The sequence below is a fragment of the Lethenteron reissneri genome, chromosome 33 (genome assembly GCF_015708825.2).
Source record: "Lethenteron reissneri isolate LAM-NWPU_2019-01 chromosome 33, ASM1570882v1, whole genome shotgun sequence".
Taxonomy (NCBI): Eukaryota; Metazoa; Chordata; class Hyperoartia; order Petromyzontiformes; family Petromyzontidae; genus Lethenteron; species Lethenteron reissneri.
The window spans coordinates 11,120,211-11,141,397 of NC_083811.1; the positions used below are offsets into that span (position 1 = coordinate 11,120,211).

Below are 21,187 nucleotides of genomic sequence, written 5' to 3' on the forward strand. Positions count from 1 at the left end.
GTTTTTTTTGTATCACCGCAACACGAAGCCGACGCTCCCCGGTGTACATTTAAACGTCCTCCTGCACGGTATCCACGCATGCCAAAGCACGCGCCCCCCACCCACCCCTTGAAAGGCTTTCACGCCACCCCCCCCCCCCCACGGGTTGAAAACCACGATACTACACACGCACAGTATAGGCTGAAAATTCAGTCACCAGTCGATGTTGAACTTCTTTCGCACCGTACGTAGCCAATCGTGCTAATCGGAGATTCGAAATGACCCCTACTCAATTCCATCAATGAAGCAAACATTCTCTGGCAATGGCTTTTTTTCACGGGAGAACCTAAATTCAACAGCTGGGGGGGGGGGGTGTTGCGTCGTGCAATCGCCAAGGTTCCTTTGTAGGTGTAACTCAACAAGGTGGTTTGGTGGCATTGGAGGCTCAACATTTCTTTGCTTTGGAGCATCGACACCGAATGTTGTAGGTATTGAGATTAAATTAGGTTCTCGTTTATGCGAGCCAGGTTTTACTACGTGGCACAAGCTCAGGACATCAGTTGATTGTCAAGCAATCCGATGACTCGCACGCCTACACAGCTGTAGAGACCATTCGTGGTTTGGTGCGAGGTAGGATGATGAAATGGTGCAACGTGGTTCTCAGCGCATCCAGTGAAAATATATGTACAGACTCATTTGCACCTAAATTCCAATACTACGATCCAGGACAAAATATTGAAAAATGCAGTAATACCACTGTGCACTATCGCAGTAGTCAAATATTGCATTGTCCACAACCTGTCGGCTCTCCGATGCAAGCCCATTTATAGGGGAATTGTTCCAATGTGGAGGGAATTCTTCGTCTACATACGAAGCATTCTAAAAACTTCCAAGCTCACTTTGACGTCCACGTATTTAAAGGCAACAATGAGAAGCGTGCATGCAAAATTACGAAATTTACATTTGAATGCCGCACATTTGCGCGAATGGATGGGCGGAAAGACCTCCGGCAGGCAAATCATCGTTGTGCGAACCACTGCAGCTTCAGCGATTGTTGCGGCGTTCTCGCTAATTAATGCAATGCGTTCAACATCTGCTTTTCCAGCTTGGCGCTACATCACATTCATTACATTTGCCTTCTCATTATGAGCCGGCTACCGTGGCGCATGCTTAATGAGGGTTAATTTTCGTTTTGCCGGATTCATAATCGCACGCAAAACGATGAAAAACTATCGGTATGCCACACGTGTAAAATGCCTAATCGTAGAGACCGGCAAATTTGGTCTCTGGATAAGCAAGCCAAGGTCAAGTTCACTAAACAATTGCAGATATCTGTCGTGGAGCCAACCGGCAAACACAGCAGTTATTGTATTAAAGCAGACCAGGATCAAAATGACCACAGAGGCAGACGAGGGGGATTATTTTTTAAGACAAAACTTTTCGGTGTAAGTCAACACACCAATGACATTAATAAAAATAAACGCGTATTGCCCCATAATAATGTATATGGATTAGATTCGGGAAAATGTTCAAATTGAAAACTGGGTGTGCAGAGGCATGGAAAGATGCATGTTTCAGATAACAGAGCGAGGGAACACATGGATCAAATAACAAACGGAGGTTAAATACGCCATTCATTGTTTAACAAAGTAATCAAGCTTGGGCAGGACAGCAGAAAGAGATGGCCGATGGAAGTGAAAGGCTCACGGCCCCCAACAATATCCAAATGTGAAAACACCCCATCCATGCTGTCAAACCCAATGGTTTGAAATGTGGCGGGCCCTCACACCGATGCCTTATCGGCGAAAGTGGCACCCACTGAAAATGAGTGAACACCGGCCTACGCTCAAGAATAACGAGTGGAAATCAAGTGAGGGACTGCGTCTAAGTCGTCGATCTTGGCGATGCAATGATTACATCAGCTTGTGTGCAGGTCCAAGGTGATTGAGACTGGCGCAGAGATTGAGACATTTATCCGGCAGCGATCATGGCTGACGACCGGCATCTATCAAAATACAACTTTGTTCAAATAGAGAACAGGTCTGTCGAGGAGACAGTCTGAATGGCACGCCCCAGGCTTGGAGCGACTATTTAAGCTGGGATGGAGGGGGAAGAGCGCCTTGACAAAATAATTTGCATATCAAGAGGAATTTAGCATATATATGGGAAATGCAGATTCGATTAGTACTACTTGTGAAATGCGTAGGTTTGGCGAGGGGTTTAAAGTCATTATGCCCATGCATTATGCAGGATTAGCAGCATCAAAGGGAGTGAGGTTAGAATTAATAAAGGGAAGGAATGTTAATAATTGTTTTATTTTATTTTCCTTCTACGTGACTTTACCGAAAGAACCAAGAAGATGACTCCCTGCAGTCACGAAAGCTTTAAATCGAAATTTGTTCAAATATATACGCAGTGCAACTATGCATGATGCCGGTGCCCAATGGCCATCGCCGACCAATCACAATAGAACTTGCCGTGCAGTTGGAACGTTCACACGAATCAATTTCAGCAATTGGCGCTAAGGTTAAAATATAAATTTAAAATTTTGAATCAGTAGTCCATGACGAATTGTCTAAAAATAATTAACCGCAAATCAATTGAGACTTATGGAATCGTGTCAAGAATAAGACGCTGATCTTTTAGTAGGCAGTACAGCACAGGTTGCCATTTGATCTGCATGGCACTGTTACCCCATGGGATTCCATTTCCTTCCCAGGGAAAATGTCTCCCAAGTAAAAACTGCTTGAGAATCTCCAGACTTGACCAGGGAGGTTTTAAATTATTTACCAACGATTTACAATGTAATCTTTTTTGCAGTTTCATGGAAGCGCTCATGGCTAAATTAACTTCCAAAACACACAATTCCTGATGGTCTGTCACGCAAACACAATCAACAGCTTATAAAAACCCCCATTAACCAACCACAATGCCCACGAATTGCCATTCACGCAATCTGTGCATCGTAATTTGAAAGTCAATTTCAATTTACAGAGCACCTGTCGACTTAAAATATTAAAATGCAGCAAAAACAGCGCAACGCCAACATGAAAACCTCGACAGCACCATTCATCGCACGCACCGTGCACTCGAGCAGCAACAAAGAGGACTCGCACTGCACCGTTGTTGGTCTGGGTATTTATTGATAGCTCCACACGCAAGCCATCTAGGCTACATGCCATCGAGCACAATGGTGGTAAACATGTGTACTTTAGAACTTCTGGAACTGCTTCTTGTTGCTGGCAGCCTTGGTGACCTTGAGTACGTTGAAACGCACGGTCTTGCTGAGCGGCCGACACTCCCCCACCGTCACGATGTCGCCCACTTGCACATCCCTACGAAGGAAAATGGGGACGAGGAAATGCACAGGGAGTGAATGAAACACTTTGCCCGCACGCACATTATTGCCGTGTCTTCACTCAGACGGAGGCTGTGGTTTGTGATCAGAAAATGTCTTGGCTCGCTGACCAATTCTACTGGGTGGGGGCGTATGTGAAGTGCTGTTAAAGATGGACTCAAGAGTCATGGAGAACAAGTAACTTATGCCCCAACCTTATTCCAGTGCCATTAGGCACGCATTGTACTGCGGTCTGATTTTCCTACCTTTTCTTTAACCTCTCCACCTCCATTTCAAAAACACTCAGAAAAAAATAGCTTTTCATGATCACAACCCTCCTTTAAAAGCACTGTGAAGTTTGTCACCTTGCTTGTAAAGTTATATTCAGATGCTTTACAAATACAAATTGTGGTCATGCATGCACAACTTCTGTGGCACACAATGATGACCTCTGTCGTTGAGCAGCTACGAAGTGGCCGCCAGCATTCGTTTTGTTTTCAATTTGTATAGAAAATGGGTGTTGCTTCCAAAAAATAATCTGACATTTCAAAATTGTATTGTGATTTACGATATGAATTATGGCTTTTAATATGCACAATGTTTATTATGATGATCGTATCGTCGAAGCAGTTATAAAGTGCAATTATTTAATTTGCTCGCTATAAATACAAACTCAGCTTTGAACATAATACAGGGTGTTTCACAAAATGGACCCGATTTGAAATCGCTACATCTCTGAAATTGGGTCCATCTTTATGAAACACCCTGTATAAAAAACCCCCAACAACTATGATACCTTAAAATATTTACTAAAGAAATACAATTCAAAACACATTGCAATTTCAACAGTAAATGGTAACTTGACTTCAAGTACTCATACTTCAGAACCTGATTATATCATAGTGCTGTATTAGTGTTCACACACTAGAATAAGCGCTACATTCCACCCAGTACTTCTATTGCATTAACACATAATTATATAGGACTAGCTTGGAGGGGGGGGGGGGGTCTTGTCTTTAACAAGCGAATAAAAATAATCACAATATCAATCTGAAGTGGCCTGATCAGAAAAGGCCAATTGGCAGTCTCATCAATGCTCCCTCACCAAAGGTGCTATGAAGACCATCGTGAGAATTACTCATCATGTCAAGCCACATCAGCACTGATGTTTCATTTGAACAAAGACTCGGGACTAAAATAAATAACACCTCTAGAAGTAACAAAGCAACATACAAAAGTTTTACGCAAGTATCCCTCCATCGTTGGACACAATTTCAAAAACTTAACAAGGGTGGAAAATTATATAGAAGGAAAATGTACTACCACTATGTATGTTGTTTGGAAATTACTCTGAATCCTACCAGCCTTTTAGCACGAGCAAATGTAATGTATTTATTTATAACAATGGAAATGTTGATGGAGACTTGGACAAAATCTTTTAACAGTGTTTGGTTGCTATGCAAAAATTACCAACTACATTTGTACCTGGTCAGCATTGGCACGATGCTCATTTCTGACTGCTATGAGATAGAGATCACACGTTCTGATGGCAGGTTCAGTCCTTCCATATGTAGACGACGACTGACTACTCACATAATGGCATGCAATCCCAGACCAAGATTTTAACTCTAAATCCAACACCATCATGACGGATTGTAGTTTAAAAGCAAACTAAAAAAGCATGATTTTGTAAGACAAATTAAGTGTGTGAAAATGTATTCCGTAACTATTGAAAAATGAAAGCCTTCCAAGGTCTGTGTCCCATCAGGTTATAACGTACAAATATCTGGCTTCAGGTCTTCCCCATCGATGTCTTTAATTCCAATCTTTATAACCTACCCTTCTCGTCTATCCTACACGTGACTTCAGGATTCCAAATATCGTATTCCTGATGCGACAAAATGGTTTCCCAACGTTTTATTCAAAATCTCCAAGTTGCTTACACTACCCTGGCTTGAAATTCCGAGCAACCTCTATGAACTCAAACTCAAGTTAAAGATGCCTCTTTAATTCTCACTTGGTATCACACCACACAAATATGGAGGCCACAGCACTTGGGCTGTAACTGTCACGCCCTTGCTCCCAGACGTTGTCATCAATGTCCTTTGCGTGTTCTACACTGCTGCCAGTGGTTATGCCAGGACTCACCTGAACGCTGGCGAGAGGTGGACGGACATGTTCTTGTGCCGCTTCTCAAAACGGTTGTACTTGCGGATGTAATGAAGGTAGTCACGACGGATCACAATCGTGCGCTGCATCTTCATCTTGGTGACGACACCTGGGGGAGGCACACAAAAGTTAAAACGTGCCAGGCAGGCTTAGTGCTTTACAGTTATTTCATTACTATCAGGTTTCATGCCTGCAACGTTTTTTGCAGCAGAGGGCACAGTTATTGTGTTAACCTAACTGCATCATTTGTTGGTATTTTTTGTTGCAATGAGATGTTTGGCCAATACCAGTTAGATGGTATGTTTTTTAGTTTATGCAGAAAACCAGATAATCCAGAAAAAAACCCATACAGCTCAGGGAGAGAACTCCACACAGAAAGGCACCCAAGTTGGGAATATAACACATGGCCTTCTTGCTGCAATGGACAAGTCTTAACATTAAACGTCCCTCCCACTCATAGAACTGGGTTGCCACCTAGTGTTACCTTTCACAAGTTAGAGTACAATGATTAGAATATCAATCTGAAGTGACCTGATCAGGAAATGCCAATAGGCAGTCTCAGCAATGCTCCCTCACCAAAGGTGCTATGAAGACCATCGTGAGAATTACTCATCATGCCAAGCCACATCAGAGCCGAGTTTATTGTAAAAAAATACTCGGGACTAAAATTATTGAATACCTCAACAAGTATCATACACTGATAAAATTAAGCAATGCGATTATTTTATTGGTGCGAATCCCAAGCATGTAACAAGAGTATGAATGCTATAAAACAAAAACATTTACAAGTGAAAAAACACTCCAGAATATGGCAGCCTTTTTATAGCACTAGCAGAAATGTTTGTTTAATGCACACTTTTCCTGCAGGGCCCAGTATTAGGTTGCTTGGTCAATTCCTGATAAATTATCATCGTATGGGACAAACATTTTTGCTGCCGTCACTTTCCCAAGGTGTTAAGATTTGATACCATCACATAAGACCAGTTTTATAGACAAAAGGTTGTTGGGATCACGCAAGACCCCCAGGGTGGCCAAAAGATGGTGGTATCGGAGGGAGGTTCGTTAACCCATCCGAGTATTAACCCCTGGTTTGCGTGTTTCATCCCAATTATTTGAGATACCCCCAACATGAAAAAAACTGGTTTAAAAAGCAACTAGCCATACATTCAAATGCAAGACCCATCTGAAAGTCGTAATATTCGTTGTCGCTTCCTGGGTAAAAAGTTCTAATCAAACAAATGAACTTATGGATGCACGCTGCGACACTTGTTTAAATGCCAATAAAATCTGCAACAGTAGAAGTCACCTCATGCATGCTGAGACTAGACCCTGAAGTAGTAATGGGCCATTGCAATGATCAGCTCAGGGTCAAAATGGAGATAACCCCAAGCAGATTTGTTTTGGGAACCAGACACTTCTGATCATCGGAAAATTGCCAATTCTCAATGGCTTACCCTGGGATAGAGAACATGACTACCACTTTGGGGAAGTCAACAACTTCATAGAAAACTCGACTGCTTTACACAGTAATGTGGAATTTGTGCAGGAACACTGTTTATTACCACACAGCACTAATTTGTAAATGTAAAAAAAGAGTTAAGGACTCACCTGTAAGAATACGGCCACGGATGGACACGTTGCCAGTGAAGGGGCATTTTTTGTCAATGTAAGTGCCCTCAATGGCCTGTTACAAATACAAAAACATAGGTAATATAATCACGTCACATGAATACTTAATTTAACCACAACCCAGCGAGTAACAACAGCTGCATTTTGCTTGGAATTACATTGATGCCAACTAATGGTTTAATCGTACCTGCAGCTAAGTATATGATTTATATTTGCGTTTTCAAAGAAATACTTGGATAGTTTTTTACATCATACTTTGTACAATTGTAAAACCTAAAATCAAATTATTTCATTAAATGGCTGGGTAACATGTTTAGAACAGCATCACACGTCATGTGGAACAGCAGTGGCTTGATCAGTTAATGCCAATAGGCAGTCTCAGCATTGCTCCCTCACCAAGGGTGCTATGAAGACCATCGTGAGAAGAAAATCATCATATCAAGCCATGCCCCCACAGCACAGTACTTCCAGCATTATCACAGAGATAAAACCCGGGGCAGTTGTCAGGCATCGGCAACCAAAACAAGAGGAACCATTTTTTTATTCAGTAAAAGCCACAATGCATGTGAATACGAGATGGTCCTTCATAAATAACGTCATGAAGCAGCACTAAGAGCCGCATCTGGAGCTGTTGGTTGCCGACCCCTATTTATGAAACATTTTCTGAGATGACAGATCTGCTAAGCAGAGGTGTAGTATTTTTTCCCCCTGCATGGATATTCACAGGTTGAAGCAAATCTTACCTCACGGGGGGTCTTGAAGCCCAGGCCCACACTTTTGTAGTACCTCTGGACTTTCTTCTGCTTTGCAGAGCCCGACACAAGTACCTTCCTGTTTTGGAAAACAGTGGGCTGCTTCTGGTAGGCCCTCTCAGTCTGAAATTATAGAGCAGGTAATTGGTCAGTTAAAATAAAACAGATTCTGGCACATGCCTATTCAATAATTGACCTTAATTTACAATCAAGGGACACAAGATCCCTTGATGGCAAACTTGTCCTAAAGCAATTTTGCCTTGAGAAAGCATGGCACTATCTATTCCAATACAGAAACTACATCTGTTTTATGTAGATTTAGTTTAAACTTTACACTTGAATTTATATTATACATGTGAAACGTATATCGAGTTTGCCGTAATGAGCATTAGGGTGGTCAAATACATTTTCATATTCAAATAATTATGGATGCAGTTAATTCACCTCAAGTACATAGCAGCATATATTGTCTTCTTAAATAAAATAAAAAATGCTTTAATGTAGCGTTCTGCGAGACAAAAAATACTACGACTATAAAAATCCCGTTATGTGCCTTTATTTTCTCATTGGGTGGTAACCAGAAATAATTTAGATAATTAACATAATGTACTCAACCATTTCAAATGTGGCAACTGGCCAAGGTATTTACAAGTAGCGGCAGTGAGACATGGGACGTGGACTTGATCAGAAAAAGCCAAAAGGCATCTCAGCATAGCTCCCTCACCAAAGGTGCTCAGAAGACCATCGTGAGAAGAAAATCATCACATCAAGCCACGTCGAGATCCACAATGGACGAGTAACCAAAATGTGTCTATTTGTAAACTGAGCTAAACACGTGTACAAGACTACAAAGTCAAGATGTGGCATTTGCCGACTTCCACTTCGTTATGCCTTCACCTCTTGAATAGATCTACATTACTGTACACCACCCGATTTTACGAAATTATCAGTTCCTGCAATATACTTATGGTTTACGTAACTTATTTTTTTGTTTGTGGGATTGAGAATCGCAATTGCCTTTGGCCCAAAAGCTATCACTTATTGTAAAAATATAAAAAATTAGGGGGTGGTGGCATTCCCATCCCATATTAACAATACGTAACACTACTGCAATTGATGAAGCCTTCGTGAATGCAGACAATACATTTGCTTACTCCCAACGACCCACTTGAGGTCCATTACATATCAACCACGTGCGCAATCTAAAGCCGACGTTCTTCAACGTCGTGCAACGATTCCAGGGGTACCAACACATTTCAAGATATTAATTAGCCAAAACCGAATTAAACGCGAATGGTAGTGGCCTACGTGGCAAATGAAATCGAAAACTAAACAAAACTTGAGGCCAATGCAAATTGAAGCACTGGCATGATAGTCACCATGAGTCGTGATCAATCCACTTTGAACGCTTCCCTCGCCGAATGTAATAACTAGTGTCCATCGTTCACGTGCATTTATGAAATAATTATCTTGTTGTCCATTCTTAACTTACAATGCTTTAAGACTTCATGCAGAACATTAAAGTACAGTACATTGGCTTGAAGTGCTGCGTTAATGTAGACTATTTTAACGAAGGCTCAGGGTGCAGCAGTAAAGCACTAGAAGCAATAGTTCAACGTACATCCATGTACATCACTGCCTTGAGATAAAACATCGGCTTCATACAGATAATTATAAAAGCAGAGGTATGACCACTGCAAACCAACATAAAAGCCCCACCAATGGCTTCATTATACAACACGTGCAAGCGTACAACTCTTTACACAGCCTACACCAGAACCATTACGCACAACCTTTAACCACATAGGCGTTTCACCACAACTTCCTTCCTCACACAGTTACCCCGTCGACTTATTCTTGCACATTTCTCCAGACCTATTAAATGTTTAAGCCGCGACTTTGTCGAGGCCTACAGCGGCGTGCTCCTACGGCAGCCTTAGGCCCCGAAAGCGTCAAAACTCATCTCGGGCCTCTTAAGCTCTCGCGGCTTTAACCGCTACCGAGAGACACACACACACACGTAGCTGCGTTAAGCGCTTAATGTTCGTTGTGATTTAGGCGTCGAGGCGCTGGTGGTTTAAGTGTGAAGAGGACGAAGCGAGCGACGAACACCCCACCTGTATGTCCGCCATGGCGCCGCGCAGAGCGGAAAGAGAGCGGGGGCGGGCGGGGTCTCCCGAACTGCGCGCGCAGGGGCCGGAAGTCGGAAATACGTCACGAATAATTAATATTCATATATTTTTTTAAATTGTTAAACATTAAAAAAAAAATACATATATATAACATTGTGCAGCGTATTACGTCTATATTGCCATTGCTATACGTTGTATTAATATATTTTTTGAAATATATATCGGAAAAGACGTAGGACGTTGGTAACAGACGCCGGAAATTACGTCATCGGCACCGAGGTCGCCCACGATGTTATCCACTGCTGGATGGACGTCTCCACCTCCGCCTTTGTCTCTCCCCACGAGGACCCCTCCGCCTCGAGCCTGCTCCAGTGCAGCTTCCTGCACACACGGGGCGACTTAGTGATGTATTTAGTCGCTCCGTACTCTCGGACGTGATAATATTACGTCTCCCCCCCCCCCCCTAATTAGTCGCAGGCTTTCTCCATTCAGGAAGGCCTTCATGTCTCGGTGCTGTTTGTCGCTGGCCGCGCTTGCTCAGCAACTTTAAACAAAAACAACCCTTCCAAGTCAGTGGTGCATATAAACACAACAAACTCAACATTCGTGAATAACCTGGAGCGGGCGGGCGGGCGGGCGGGCGGGGGGGCGGAATAACAGTTGACGTTTCGGTCACAAACCCTTATCAGTGCCTACCTTAATACGGAACATTTAAGACTTAATTAATCACCCCGTGCCCCTTATACATCTCAAAGTTCATCCTACAAAGTCCCATCACAAGGGAGAAACACACTGAAACGTCTGCACGCCGTATTGACCTGAACACTCAATTTCCCTGTGCAAGAATAGGGGCTGAATCGTACGGGTTGACAGCTATGCAATCAATTATCCTTCCACACACAATAATCATTTGTCCTTCCACACACGACAATCAATGGTCCTTCCACACACGACAATCAATTATCCTTCCACACACGACAATCTTCGTGCTTATCCAGCCTTATCGTGCTTAGCCTCAGCAGCATTGCGGCTGCTGTGCTGATGGCCATGAACCACGTGGAGTTGCACGCCGCATTCAGTTGTAAACGCCTCTCGCAATGTCTACAAATAATGCGGCCACTCCAATCTACTACATTAATCAAGCCCCTCATAATAGTTGTCTACCACGAATAGTTACGTTGTAATCGCACAGTATGTGCATATTTAAATTATATGTTAAATTATTTTGCAAGGAACGGACGTGACGTAATCTTCGCACAGCTGTGGGCCCTGTATGGGTTTGAGTGCTCAGTGCGGGACCCCGTAGCGGTGTTGCTGTTGTTGTTATTGATTGATTTATTGTTGATTTGTTGTTGTTGTTTTGCACGGAAGCGATGGCCGAGTCGGGGTTCCGACGCGTGGCCGTGCTGTGCTGCGTGGCCGCCTGCTTCTCGCTGCTCGCAGTGAAGGTGTTCGTGCCCATGGCGACGCGAGAGACTCCTCACTCCGGCCAGGGTGACGACTGCAACAGCAGTACCACCATCATCACCATCATCACCACCAATACAGCAGTACCACCACCATCACCACCATCATCACCATCACCACCAATACAGCAGTACCACCATCACCACCATCATCACCATCACCACCAATACAGCAGTACCACCATCACCACCATCATCACCATCACCACCAATACAGCAGTACCACCATCACCACCATCATCACCATCACCACCAATACAGCAGTACCACCATCACCACCATCATCACCATCATCACCATCACCACCAATACAGCAGTACCACCATCACCACCATCATCACCATCACCACCAATACAGCAGTACCACCATCACCAATACAGCAGCAGTACCACCACCACCACCATCACCACCAATACAGCAGCAGTACCATCACCACCACCATCACCACCATCATCACCATCACCACCAATACAGCAGTACCACCATCATCACCATCACCAATACAACAGTACCACCATCACCACCATCATCACCATCACCAATACAGCAGTACCACCATCACCAATACAGCAGTACCACCATCACCATCACCAATACAGCAGCAGTACCATCACCACCATCACCACCATCATCACCATCACCACCATCATCACCACCATCACCAATACAGCAGTACCACCATCATCACCACCACCTCCAATATAGCAGCAGTACCACCATCACCACCATCATCTCCAATAGTAGCATCAGTACCACCACCACCATCATCTCCAATTGCAGCAGGACACCGTGGTTCATCAGAGCTAGCATGTTCAGCCGTGGTAGCGATGACAATGGTGCTCAATTATAAAGATTTGGTGACCACTATATTGTGCATTTCCAATAGTACCGTTGTTAATCTGCACTGGGATATGAAACGCAGTGGTAGTGATTTCGTTTATAATGTAACCATTGTTCATAATACAGGGTTTTTTGGGTTCGATCGCCTAAATATATAAATGTGTCGTTAAACCCGCCACCACCCAACAAAATAAAAATTATCACGACGTTTCGACTGCACCACAAGCAATCATCATCAGGTGTGAAATCCACAGCAAGAAAATTTGAAAAAAGTAAAACGTCGTGAGAATTTGTATTGTTTAATATTTATATTATTTTATTATTTCCCTTCTACGTGACTTTAACGAAAGAACCAAGAATATAAGAACCATCGTTAATATAATCTTCTGTGGTTTAAGAAACAAGACCTTGACAACGATCTGGTTGTCTTAATACCAGACTGAAGCACCATTGTAAATACATATTTAAATATTAAAGTAGTGGTTTTTGTGCCATTTATAATTGCACAATTGTTCATAAAATGTACCATATTAAACAGGGGGAATGGTGAACATTTGTGTTAATGTAACAGCAGTAGCAGCCATTTATTTAGCTCTTATTAATATAATTACCATATTAACCAAACAAGGCCACAGAATCATTTATAATCTTGTTAAGGCATGAATGTACTTTGCAGCCTTCTTCATTAAGGTCTTCAATCATATTCTGTAGTTTATTTCAACTTATTGTTATAATGTGACGATGTCATCAGAAAATCTAAGATGGTTAATATTTTCTACATTCATGTTTATGGCTTAATTTCTCCATTCCAATTTTCGGAAAACATCTCTGTCGATGTCAATGACTTTGGCGAAAGCACATGTTGCTGTCTGACTCCACTTGTAAGATGTATTTTGGTTCTTTCTGGAAGTAATCTAAGTTTAGCTGTTCCATTTTTGGAAACATTGGTTTTACTCGAAGTATGTTTTTATAAGCCTTTGTGAGAGCTCAGTTAATACATTTTCACTGAGTCACCATAATATAAAAAGGTTGTATTTCATGGTATTTGACAATCGTTATAGTAATTTAAAGATTCATTGTTAGTATGTACAGTACATAGTCATTGTCAGAGAAACAACTCAACCCTGCTAACAGTTGAGGAATGTAATTTCTGTGTAAACGTTTAGTAAATAAATTTGATAATGCTCCAAAAACTAGTCCCACTTATTTGATGATGTTTACATTTATACCGTGTAGAGTCTACACTGTAGACCAAGAATTTTCATTTTTTTCCACACTTATTGAGGTTGGGTCAGGATCAACACGATGAAACTTGCATGAAAAGCAACATAACCAATGTTCCAACAGAAAAGTTGTTAATTAGTGCAGATTGGCTTTTATCACATATAGATGAGAAACGTGGACATTTGCAAATACATTGGAGCAAAAGCTGAAAGTGCTCAAATAAGCATGGAGCGGTCTATTCTTAGAATCACACTGTGAGGCAGAAATGAAACATTAATCAGAGAATATACACATGCTATAGAGACATCGTAATGGATGGGTTTGATTACACCAAAGCCGGTGGCCCTGGAAAAAGACTTAGTTTCATTCTAGATTTGAAGCTTTCGTGACTGCAAGGATTCATATTCTTAGGTTTTTTCACACTCACATCTGCTGCTGTGTTGTCACCGAACTCTAAACAGATTTTATTTAAAGCTAGCCTATTTAATTTTTTACCTACGTGACTTTACCGAAAAAACCTAAGAATAAGACTTAGTTTCAGTCTAACCCAGTTCCTTAACACTTGGGTGATTCTGGAATTGAGGCAAAATACAGCTACCGAGGGTGATTTTTTTCTTCCCTTTCGACAACTTTAGGAGCTGCGCGTCAATTTCCTAAGCAGACGCCACAGCGCCCGCTCGGCCCTCAGCCCGAGCGGCCCCGGATGGGAGGGTCTCATATCCCCGAGGCACGCGCTCGTCACCATGCAAACTCCCAGCCCGCCACCAGCAACCGCAGCATCATGGGGCAAGTCCTGCCCGTCTACTGCCTGGGCATCTTCATCTACGTCGTGTACATCCTCTTCAAGGTGCTCGCTGGGGACTGTTGTGGGTCTGTCGTTAGGCGGCTGCTGGCCATTTAACGTATACCTGTATTCCATTGTAAAACCCAAAGTTGTGCCAGGGCTGCGCCGAGCTAGTCCGACATGGCTCAGGAGGTGCCAGGTTTTTTCCACTACAGATTCTGAGCTGTGCCGCCAAAATCGCACGCAAAGGAAAGTCAATATGCATGGATATGATGCAGTGAATATGTCATTATCCCCGACTCTTGCCCTGCTTGGCCCCGAGCCAGATTCAGATGTCTTGTGAAGCCAGCTACCAGACGGGTTGGTTCTGGCTCGGCACGGAGAATAGCAAGTGGAAAACCACCCTTACCGTGAGGGCCCCGCACTGGCATGGATCGGATGTGCCAGTGGAAATTGATAGGAGGCTTGAGCCAAGCTGCACTTAGTGGTTCATTACCCATAATCGATTTCAAACTATGTCATGAGGTTATCATGGCAAATTCTGTTGATACCACCTCACCACTCCATCACTTTCCTTTGCTATATGCCCAAGTTGTTAAGTAGTAATATGCCCATGCGTATGTTGGGACAGTTTTCTGACAATCAGCCTCTAGTATTTTAATGTCCAAGCAAAAAGAATCAAGGAAATTGTTGCGATCAACAATACATGTTTTCCTGTTCATTGCTCATTGCCCATGTCGATTGGTGGCCCAGAGACAGTAGAATAGATTCGACATTGCTGCGGTGAAGATACATTCTACCCACAAGAAAATCACTGTTGACTTTCGACCAACTTACACTAATTGTATTAGGTGTGATGGGTTGAAGGACGAGGTTGACTCCAGCTGCACAGTAATTTCCGTGGGGAGTTTTCAAACCATAAATTTATTTGTGGAGTGATACAGACTGTTGCATCACTTTCTATTCTCATATTTTGGTACTGGCAAAGGAGGTCCCATGATGTTGCTGCTCACCCCGAGCTCATTACTCTGATAGTGCGTTGTCTTTGTGCTGTACGCCTTTTGGCATCCTTTGGTCTAACACCGTTTTGAGACGAGGCTCGAAAGAAAGTTGTCTCTGGTGTGGACCAATCAGTTTCAAAGACAATGCACATACTGTTCAGAGTATATTTTTTGTTTGCATTCTGACCACAAGTATTGTGGTTAATGCAGACATGATTCCTTGTAAAAGGTTTCAGTTTGGTGGTTTTAACATCTTAAGTAGGTCTCGTATTTTGGTACTGACAAAGGAGTTTCCATGATGCCCATATCTTCCTGTTAAACGAAATAAGTAATTGTGCTCTATCCTGATTAAATAAAGGACATTCAACTGATTTCTAGGCTGGCTTTGAATGCTCATCTCGGAAGTAATAAACCCCCATGTGAGATCAGTTTTACAGCACGGACAACAAGTTATGATGACAACCTGCATTTGAGGATGTGTTAAATATAAGTTTATGATGTAAGTTTATTTTAGCGGTTGATAACGTGAATGTGTGTTTTTTGTTTAAGATTACTACGAGAAAAGATGGTTCACAACCGAAGAAGCCGGTTAAGTGTTTGAGCGGCAGTGGTCTGAGTAAGTCAATCTCAGTCCAAACATCTATTCATGCTCTTGTGCATTCTCACATAGTAGTACATGCCTAGCCAGTTTATTGGATGTCACTGAGCAGGGATTGGTGTGATTGTGTGTGAGATTTGTTCATTTCATTGCACACTGATTAAATTCCTGCATTTTCTTTGAACCTGCAATAAACTAGGGTATTCTCAAATATAATCCTCAATTCTCGATGAAATTTTGGACTGAATGAAGCCACCAGCATTTCATTCTGCTTTTGCTTTTCTTTATTTTTCTCTTTGTCCAAGCATAATGCTGCGTCTTTCAATTTAAACCATTTATAATGACGTCTGGATGGCCCCAGAGCTGTTGGACACACACTAATTGTGACTGGAATTAAGGGTAATTATCACTGGGTTAGCTTAGTGGGCAGTTTTCACAGGGTCAATGGATTGATACCCGCTGCTTCCAGCTAATTTCTGCGTGGGATTACCGTAGCATACTGCATACATGCCAATGCGTACTACTTAAACATAGCATATTACAGCAACTTCACATCATGGTGATGATGATGAGGTGGTTGACAGTTGTTGTCATTGCATTGTACCCCACTCAAGGTGAACACCAGCTCATCCAGCTAAAGCAGCGTTTGGAGGACACGGAGAGAGCACTGGAGAAACTCGCCTCTAAAGTGGGGCCTTTCTCCGATGGCAGGTGCTTGTATCAGCAATCCTACACCTGAGTTCAGTGTTTTGTGTATTTGTATGTACACGTGTACATTGTTAATCCACTGCTGAATGAGGTTCGCCTCATGGTGGGTGAGTCGTGGGAATTATTTGACCATACTTCTAGGGTCAGCAACTTGATGCTCATTTGTCTGCAACCACTTCAGCAAGTTAACCGATCACTTTAAGAAGCAATAAAAACCAATGACACATTCTACATATTCACCTCCATTCTAGTAAGCAAATGTAGATGTATAGCCTAATTGATACCAAAGTTGTAGTTTTTTGCGGGCCATTCCTCCCTCCTATTACCCCAGATAATGGAGAGTTGACTCTATTATGCTTCACTCCCTTTCCTCCAGCACACTGTGTACACTTGTGATGCATGTTGATCAATTTGAGCGATCCCTTAGTTGTTGTGTTACTCGTAATAAGAACATATGAGATCATGGCAATGGACAAAAAAGGAGCTGTAAGGTTTAACTGCCCGATCATGTGTGTGTGCGTGGCAGAAGTGGCGGTGAGCAAGAAGAGCGACTGCTGTCTCAGTTACAGGAGATCGCGCGCACACTTAGAGAAAGCACCGACTTCACCGGTGTGGATACACCCGGGGGCGGCACGCACCCCCAACACGGTCAGTGGCCGTCACGTTACTGCCACGCTGACGCTATGCGCATGGCTGAAATTCACAAAACGTCGCGATGTTAACAAACCTGTATGGAGTGGTAGACTCCACAGTCTGTAATGAGGGGAGTTCAATGTCAAGGGGTTATCACGGCCAACGTCTTTGATACCACCAACACCCTCTACATTAGTTTAACACGTTGGCTTTCGCGACCAATATCATCCATGAGTGTTTCTAGCACTCATTAAAGTTAGTGAAGTGCTCACATATGACTCGCTGGCCTGTTCTATCCCTTATTGATCATATAATAACGTGAGTTGTATTTATTACAAACTTGCAGACTCGGCAGGGGGTGAATGTCCAGGACACCAAGCTGCCGCAGAAGGTGAACACTCCCCATCGGTGGAAGAAGCTGGTACTGCGGTCTGTGCCGAAGGCAGCGCAGAAACACCGACCGGTCACACACAGCTTGGAGAAACCATGGGCCCTACCAGCAAATCGGATCGATGTGATGACAGCAACGATGTGGATGCGAAAGATCACGATGCAGGCTATGAGCAGAGTCACGTGACAGCGCACTGCACTGGCGTTCGAGGCCCGTCTGAGATGGAAGTGGAAAATCTGTCACCCGATGTCGCAGGACCCAGCGAGACTGACGAGGGCCGTGATGGCAGTGAGGAAGAGTTCAAACAGCACGCAGACGAGCAAACGAGCGGAGTGAGGAAAAGGATCGCGGCGAGCATGGAGAAAATGTAACGGACGGTGTTGTCGTGGTGGGCCTCAAATATATTTCTGGCAATACATTTCAGTGTTAATAATTATGTATGGTGAAACCTCATGTATTCACACGACTATTCACACATCTAACTGCAGTTAACAGTTGTATAGCACAGCATGTTATTTTTGTATTTAAAACCAACATAAAAAAAACCTGCAAGACACCCGTTCTATTTAATTTCCTCATGTTTTTGTAAAAATATAAATATGGTCTATAAAATACTCAGTGCAGTTACTGAGGTAACATCTCACCTGTATAAGCAATACTTCCAAATTATATTACTCTCACTACTCTTGGCAAATGGATCCCTCAATTAGTGGGAATAGTTGAGGTTTCACTGTATATTGTTCTTCCATTTGGCCCGATTGTCTTCTTGTTGTCAAGGTACGAAGAGAAGTTGTGGTATATCATGCAACCATTTAGTAATTGTCGTATCCCATTTTGTTGGGGGAGAACCCCGGATGGCATAAAACTACTTGCAGTCTCCCTTCAGTAGGCCGCTTAACATAACCACAAAGTTTATGTAATTGGTTTTCTTTGTGTCCTGTCTAACGTTCACATCCCGAAGAGCAGGGATAAGCCATATCAAGTGCAACATCTGATTAATTTGATGAAGGCTTTATTGTGCCCTTATTGGTGATGGGGTGAGACCATCAAACTCTATACACTTGAGAACCGATATTGCCTTGGTTATCCAGCTACACCGTGGACCCAGGACGTTGATGGTGCTGGCTGAATACACATTACCCCCTAATCCACAAACACAACTGATTCTCCTTCAACACGTTCCTTCGGAGTGGGCAGGTAGGAAATTGGTTGGACAGCGCATTCGTGCACGACAGACAAATAATCCCTGGTGGGCAGTGTGTAACCTGTTGTTCCTACCTGTATAAGTGTAGTGTGTAGGTTAAACGTTGAGTTTTTTTATAAGGGCACCACGTGGTGACAAGCCCCAGCCCCTCCCCACCCAGCCCCTCCCTCCCACCCCCACCCTCCCCTCCCCATATGCACGACAGACAGACAAATAATACATGGTGGGCAGTGTGGAACCTGTTCCTACCTGTATTAAGTTGGTTACTATGAAAGCGAGGGTTCAGTTTTCAAAGTGTTCTATCCTGCATCAAACGAGAACCGTTTGTTATATTCGCCAATGGTTTCAAATGTTGGTGTATGTAAAAATTAATTGTACAAATTGGTTTTATTTATGTTTTGTATTCATGCGTATTTGTATTTTCATCTGTTTATTGCTATTTATATGTCTGTAACACATAAGCCAATAATGGTTAAACATGCATGCTACAAATTGTCTGGTTTCTTTTGAACGTGGTTGTTCCGTAGTTTGTAGAGGTTTGTAAAATCATATCATAAATACAAATGATTTATGCAGAATAAAACAAGACACCTACTTCCAGTAACAAAAAGCGTTGGTTTACAGTCTTTACAGCACAAATGGAACTTAATGCAGAACAGTCGCTCACACAACGGAGAATGCGGAGGGCGCCTACAATACATCGCCATAATGCGCTCATATATGACAGCGCAAGTCAAAACCACTGGATACATCAGCAATCCAACTACAATTGCATTAAACAACACATTTATGCCAAGCAATCCAATTGAGCACTTGGAAATATTTAAGGATCTGGATGCAAGTTGTTCAAGGTCAATCTACACTTCTATGGAAAATAAAGTGGAGTGAATGGAACTCGTTCTATTTTCCAAGTAATTCCAATGCTATGCATACACAAGTGTACCATCAGCATGTAATGCCATCATGTCAGAAGCATAGAATAGATCACGATATTTGCACATCCATTTCAGGATATCTACTTGTCTTCAGAATGATCTCATAACCTTATCAAGTCTGAATGGTTTCCACATTGATGCAGATGGATATTTTAAAATAATTGTTTAACTTGGGTTTCACACAAGCTTGTTCACCATCCAATAATGGCTCATGCATTTGTATAACTTTAGCACAGCTCATTAGCAAAGTCTACAGCTAATTTCCTGTAAATTTCAGCTGTGTTGAGATATTCCTTCGCCAGAAACTCCATTACTCAACACTGTCCCACAAAACATGTTGCACTATTTACAGCTATCTTGGGAATACCCAGTGTTCTGTGCAGGTTTGATGTCACTTCTCACAAGAGTTGCCAGATGTGGCAATTCCACACATTTTAAGTAATCTGGGATGCTTTTAACAGTTGTCTCGATTAAAAAAGTTTACATCAACAGGTTACTTAAAAACTTCAAATTTAGAATCCACAGGTTAACCTTGAATAACTTTCATAGTTGGGTCGTGGTGTCAGAGTCTGAAGTCTTCCACCCTCTGGGCCAGTGGTGTCAGTGGAACAATGGCTGGATGGCCAGGGACCATTCTCATGCCAAAAGCCCACGATGACAGAGCTGGATCTGAAGCGAGCTCGACGAGAGAAACTGGCACCACCGTGAAGATGGGGAACTCCCACAATTAGAGCTGGGATGATTGGTCGATTAACCACCAAAACTGTGAAATCGCCTACTGTTGTCGTCGATTACTCGGTTGACAACCACACATCCTGTCTCCCAAATGCGGGAAACCACGCCCAGCGTGACGTGCCTCATGGTGTTGATGTAACAAAGCCCCGCCCATCACCTCTCGTCCAGTGGCACAAGTCGGTAAGGCATTTTCGCCAACTATTTTCACATTCTCCAAACGGTCGAATGATCGGAACTGATAATCTGTAACCAATTAAAAAATGCAATTACCCAGCTCTCACGATGGCATGGGGGGGGGGGGGGATTGGATATTAGAATGTAGGGCACAGATAACTGCTGGGGGCCTCATGAGAGGAAGGTATGTGGGCGTCGAGTTACTCAGGGAGGCAAATAGCCAAGAAAGGCTGGGGGGAGAGGTGTGAGGGTGGAGGTTCTGCACAGTGCAGCGCTCACAGGCCGATGGTTGACGTTCTAGAAGCAGGAGAGGTGCTGTGGCTGGGTCTATTGTGTATTGAGTGTTCTGTCTGCAACCCCCATCCCGTGCTTGTGACGGTGCAGTGCTGCACACTGGTGGTGGAGGTCTACTACTTCCACTCTACGAGCAAGCTCCAAGCAGTGGGATGCTGACCTTGCCGGCCAGTGTGGCTGGGGTGCTGGCGGGGGTGACGC

The 21,187-nt window shown here is 43.1% G+C and overlaps 2 protein-coding genes and 4 non-coding genes across 9 annotated transcripts; 1 reads left to right on the plus strand and 5 right to left on the minus strand.

Moving 5' to 3' along the window:
* Positions 1–3,102: 3,102 nt before the first annotated feature.
* On the minus strand, positions 3,103–10,047 carry RPS11 (ribosomal protein S11). Its single transcript, XM_061564611.1, has 5 exons — positions 9,984–10,047; positions 7,858–7,989; positions 7,094–7,169; positions 5,465–5,594; positions 3,103–3,314 (listed from the first exon to the last, which is right to left on the minus strand). The coding sequence occupies exons 1-5, from the start codon at positions 9,996–9,998 to the stop codon at positions 3,191–3,193; spliced, it is 477 nt and encodes a 158-aa protein (XP_061420595.1). The 5' UTR covers positions 9,999–10,047; the 3' UTR covers positions 3,103–3,190.
* Positions 4,372–4,466, minus strand: LOC133350459 (small nucleolar RNA SNORD35). Its single transcript, XR_009756067.1, has one exon. It is a non-coding gene; the product is annotated as a small nucleolar RNA SNORD35 (small nucleolar RNA).
* LOC133350461 (small nucleolar RNA SNORD35) lies at positions 6,012–6,106 on the minus strand. Its single transcript, XR_009756069.1, has one exon. It is a non-coding gene; the product is annotated as a small nucleolar RNA SNORD35 (small nucleolar RNA).
* On the minus strand, positions 7,461–7,556 carry LOC133350458 (small nucleolar RNA SNORD35). Its single transcript, XR_009756066.1, has one exon. It is a non-coding gene; the product is annotated as a small nucleolar RNA SNORD35 (small nucleolar RNA).
* Positions 8,542–8,636, minus strand: LOC133350460 (small nucleolar RNA SNORD35). The gene has a single exon (XR_009756068.1). It is a non-coding gene; the product is annotated as a small nucleolar RNA SNORD35 (small nucleolar RNA).
* Positions 10,048–10,276: 229 nt separating the features above from the next.
* On the plus strand, positions 10,277–19,650 carry RIC3 (RIC3 acetylcholine receptor chaperone). 4 transcript variants are annotated; one of them, XM_061564604.1, is made up of 7 exons: positions 10,277–10,574; positions 11,370–11,492; positions 14,165–14,376; positions 15,864–15,930; positions 16,527–16,623; positions 17,147–17,268; positions 17,600–19,650. In XM_061564604.1, exons 2-7 carry the CDS (start codon positions 11,372–11,374, stop codon positions 18,013–18,015), a joined length of 1,035 nt encoding a protein of 344 aa, XP_061420588.1. In that variant the 5' UTR covers positions 10,277–10,574; positions 11,370–11,371; the 3' UTR covers positions 18,016–19,650. The 4 variants fall into 4 exon arrangements, with proteins under 4 accessions (XP_061420588.1, XP_061420587.1, XP_061420589.1 ...); XM_061564603.1 differs by having other exon boundaries at positions 10,277–10,567; XM_061564605.1 differs by having other exon boundaries at positions 10,387–10,405.
* Positions 19,651–21,187: the final 1,537 nt, after the last annotated feature.

Excerpts from the sequence above, each read along its gene's own strand:
- RPS11 (XM_061564611.1), bottom strand. Across the intron at positions 5,595-7,093 it reads CCGTGGCCGTATTCTTACAG|GTGTCGTCACCAAGATGAAG; the intron begins GTGAGTCCTTAA and ends TGCCTCCCCCAG. Across the intron at positions 3,315-5,464 it reads CACCTCTCGCCAGCGTTCAG|GGATGTGCAAGTGGGCGACA; the intron begins GTGAGTCCTGGC and ends TTTCCTTCGTAG.
- RIC3 (XM_061564604.1), top strand. The coding sequence starts at position 11,372 with ATGGCCGAGTCGGGGTTCCGACGCGTGGCCGTGCTGTGCTGCGTGGCC. Across the intron at positions 14,377-15,863 it reads TCGTGTACATCCTCTTCAAG|ATTACTACGAGAAAAGATGG; the intron begins GTGCTCGCTGGG and ends TTTTTGTTTAAG. Across the intron at positions 17,269-17,599 it reads CGGCACGCACCCCCAACACG|ACTCGGCAGGGGGTGAATGT; the intron begins GTCAGTGGCCGT and ends ACAAACTTGCAG.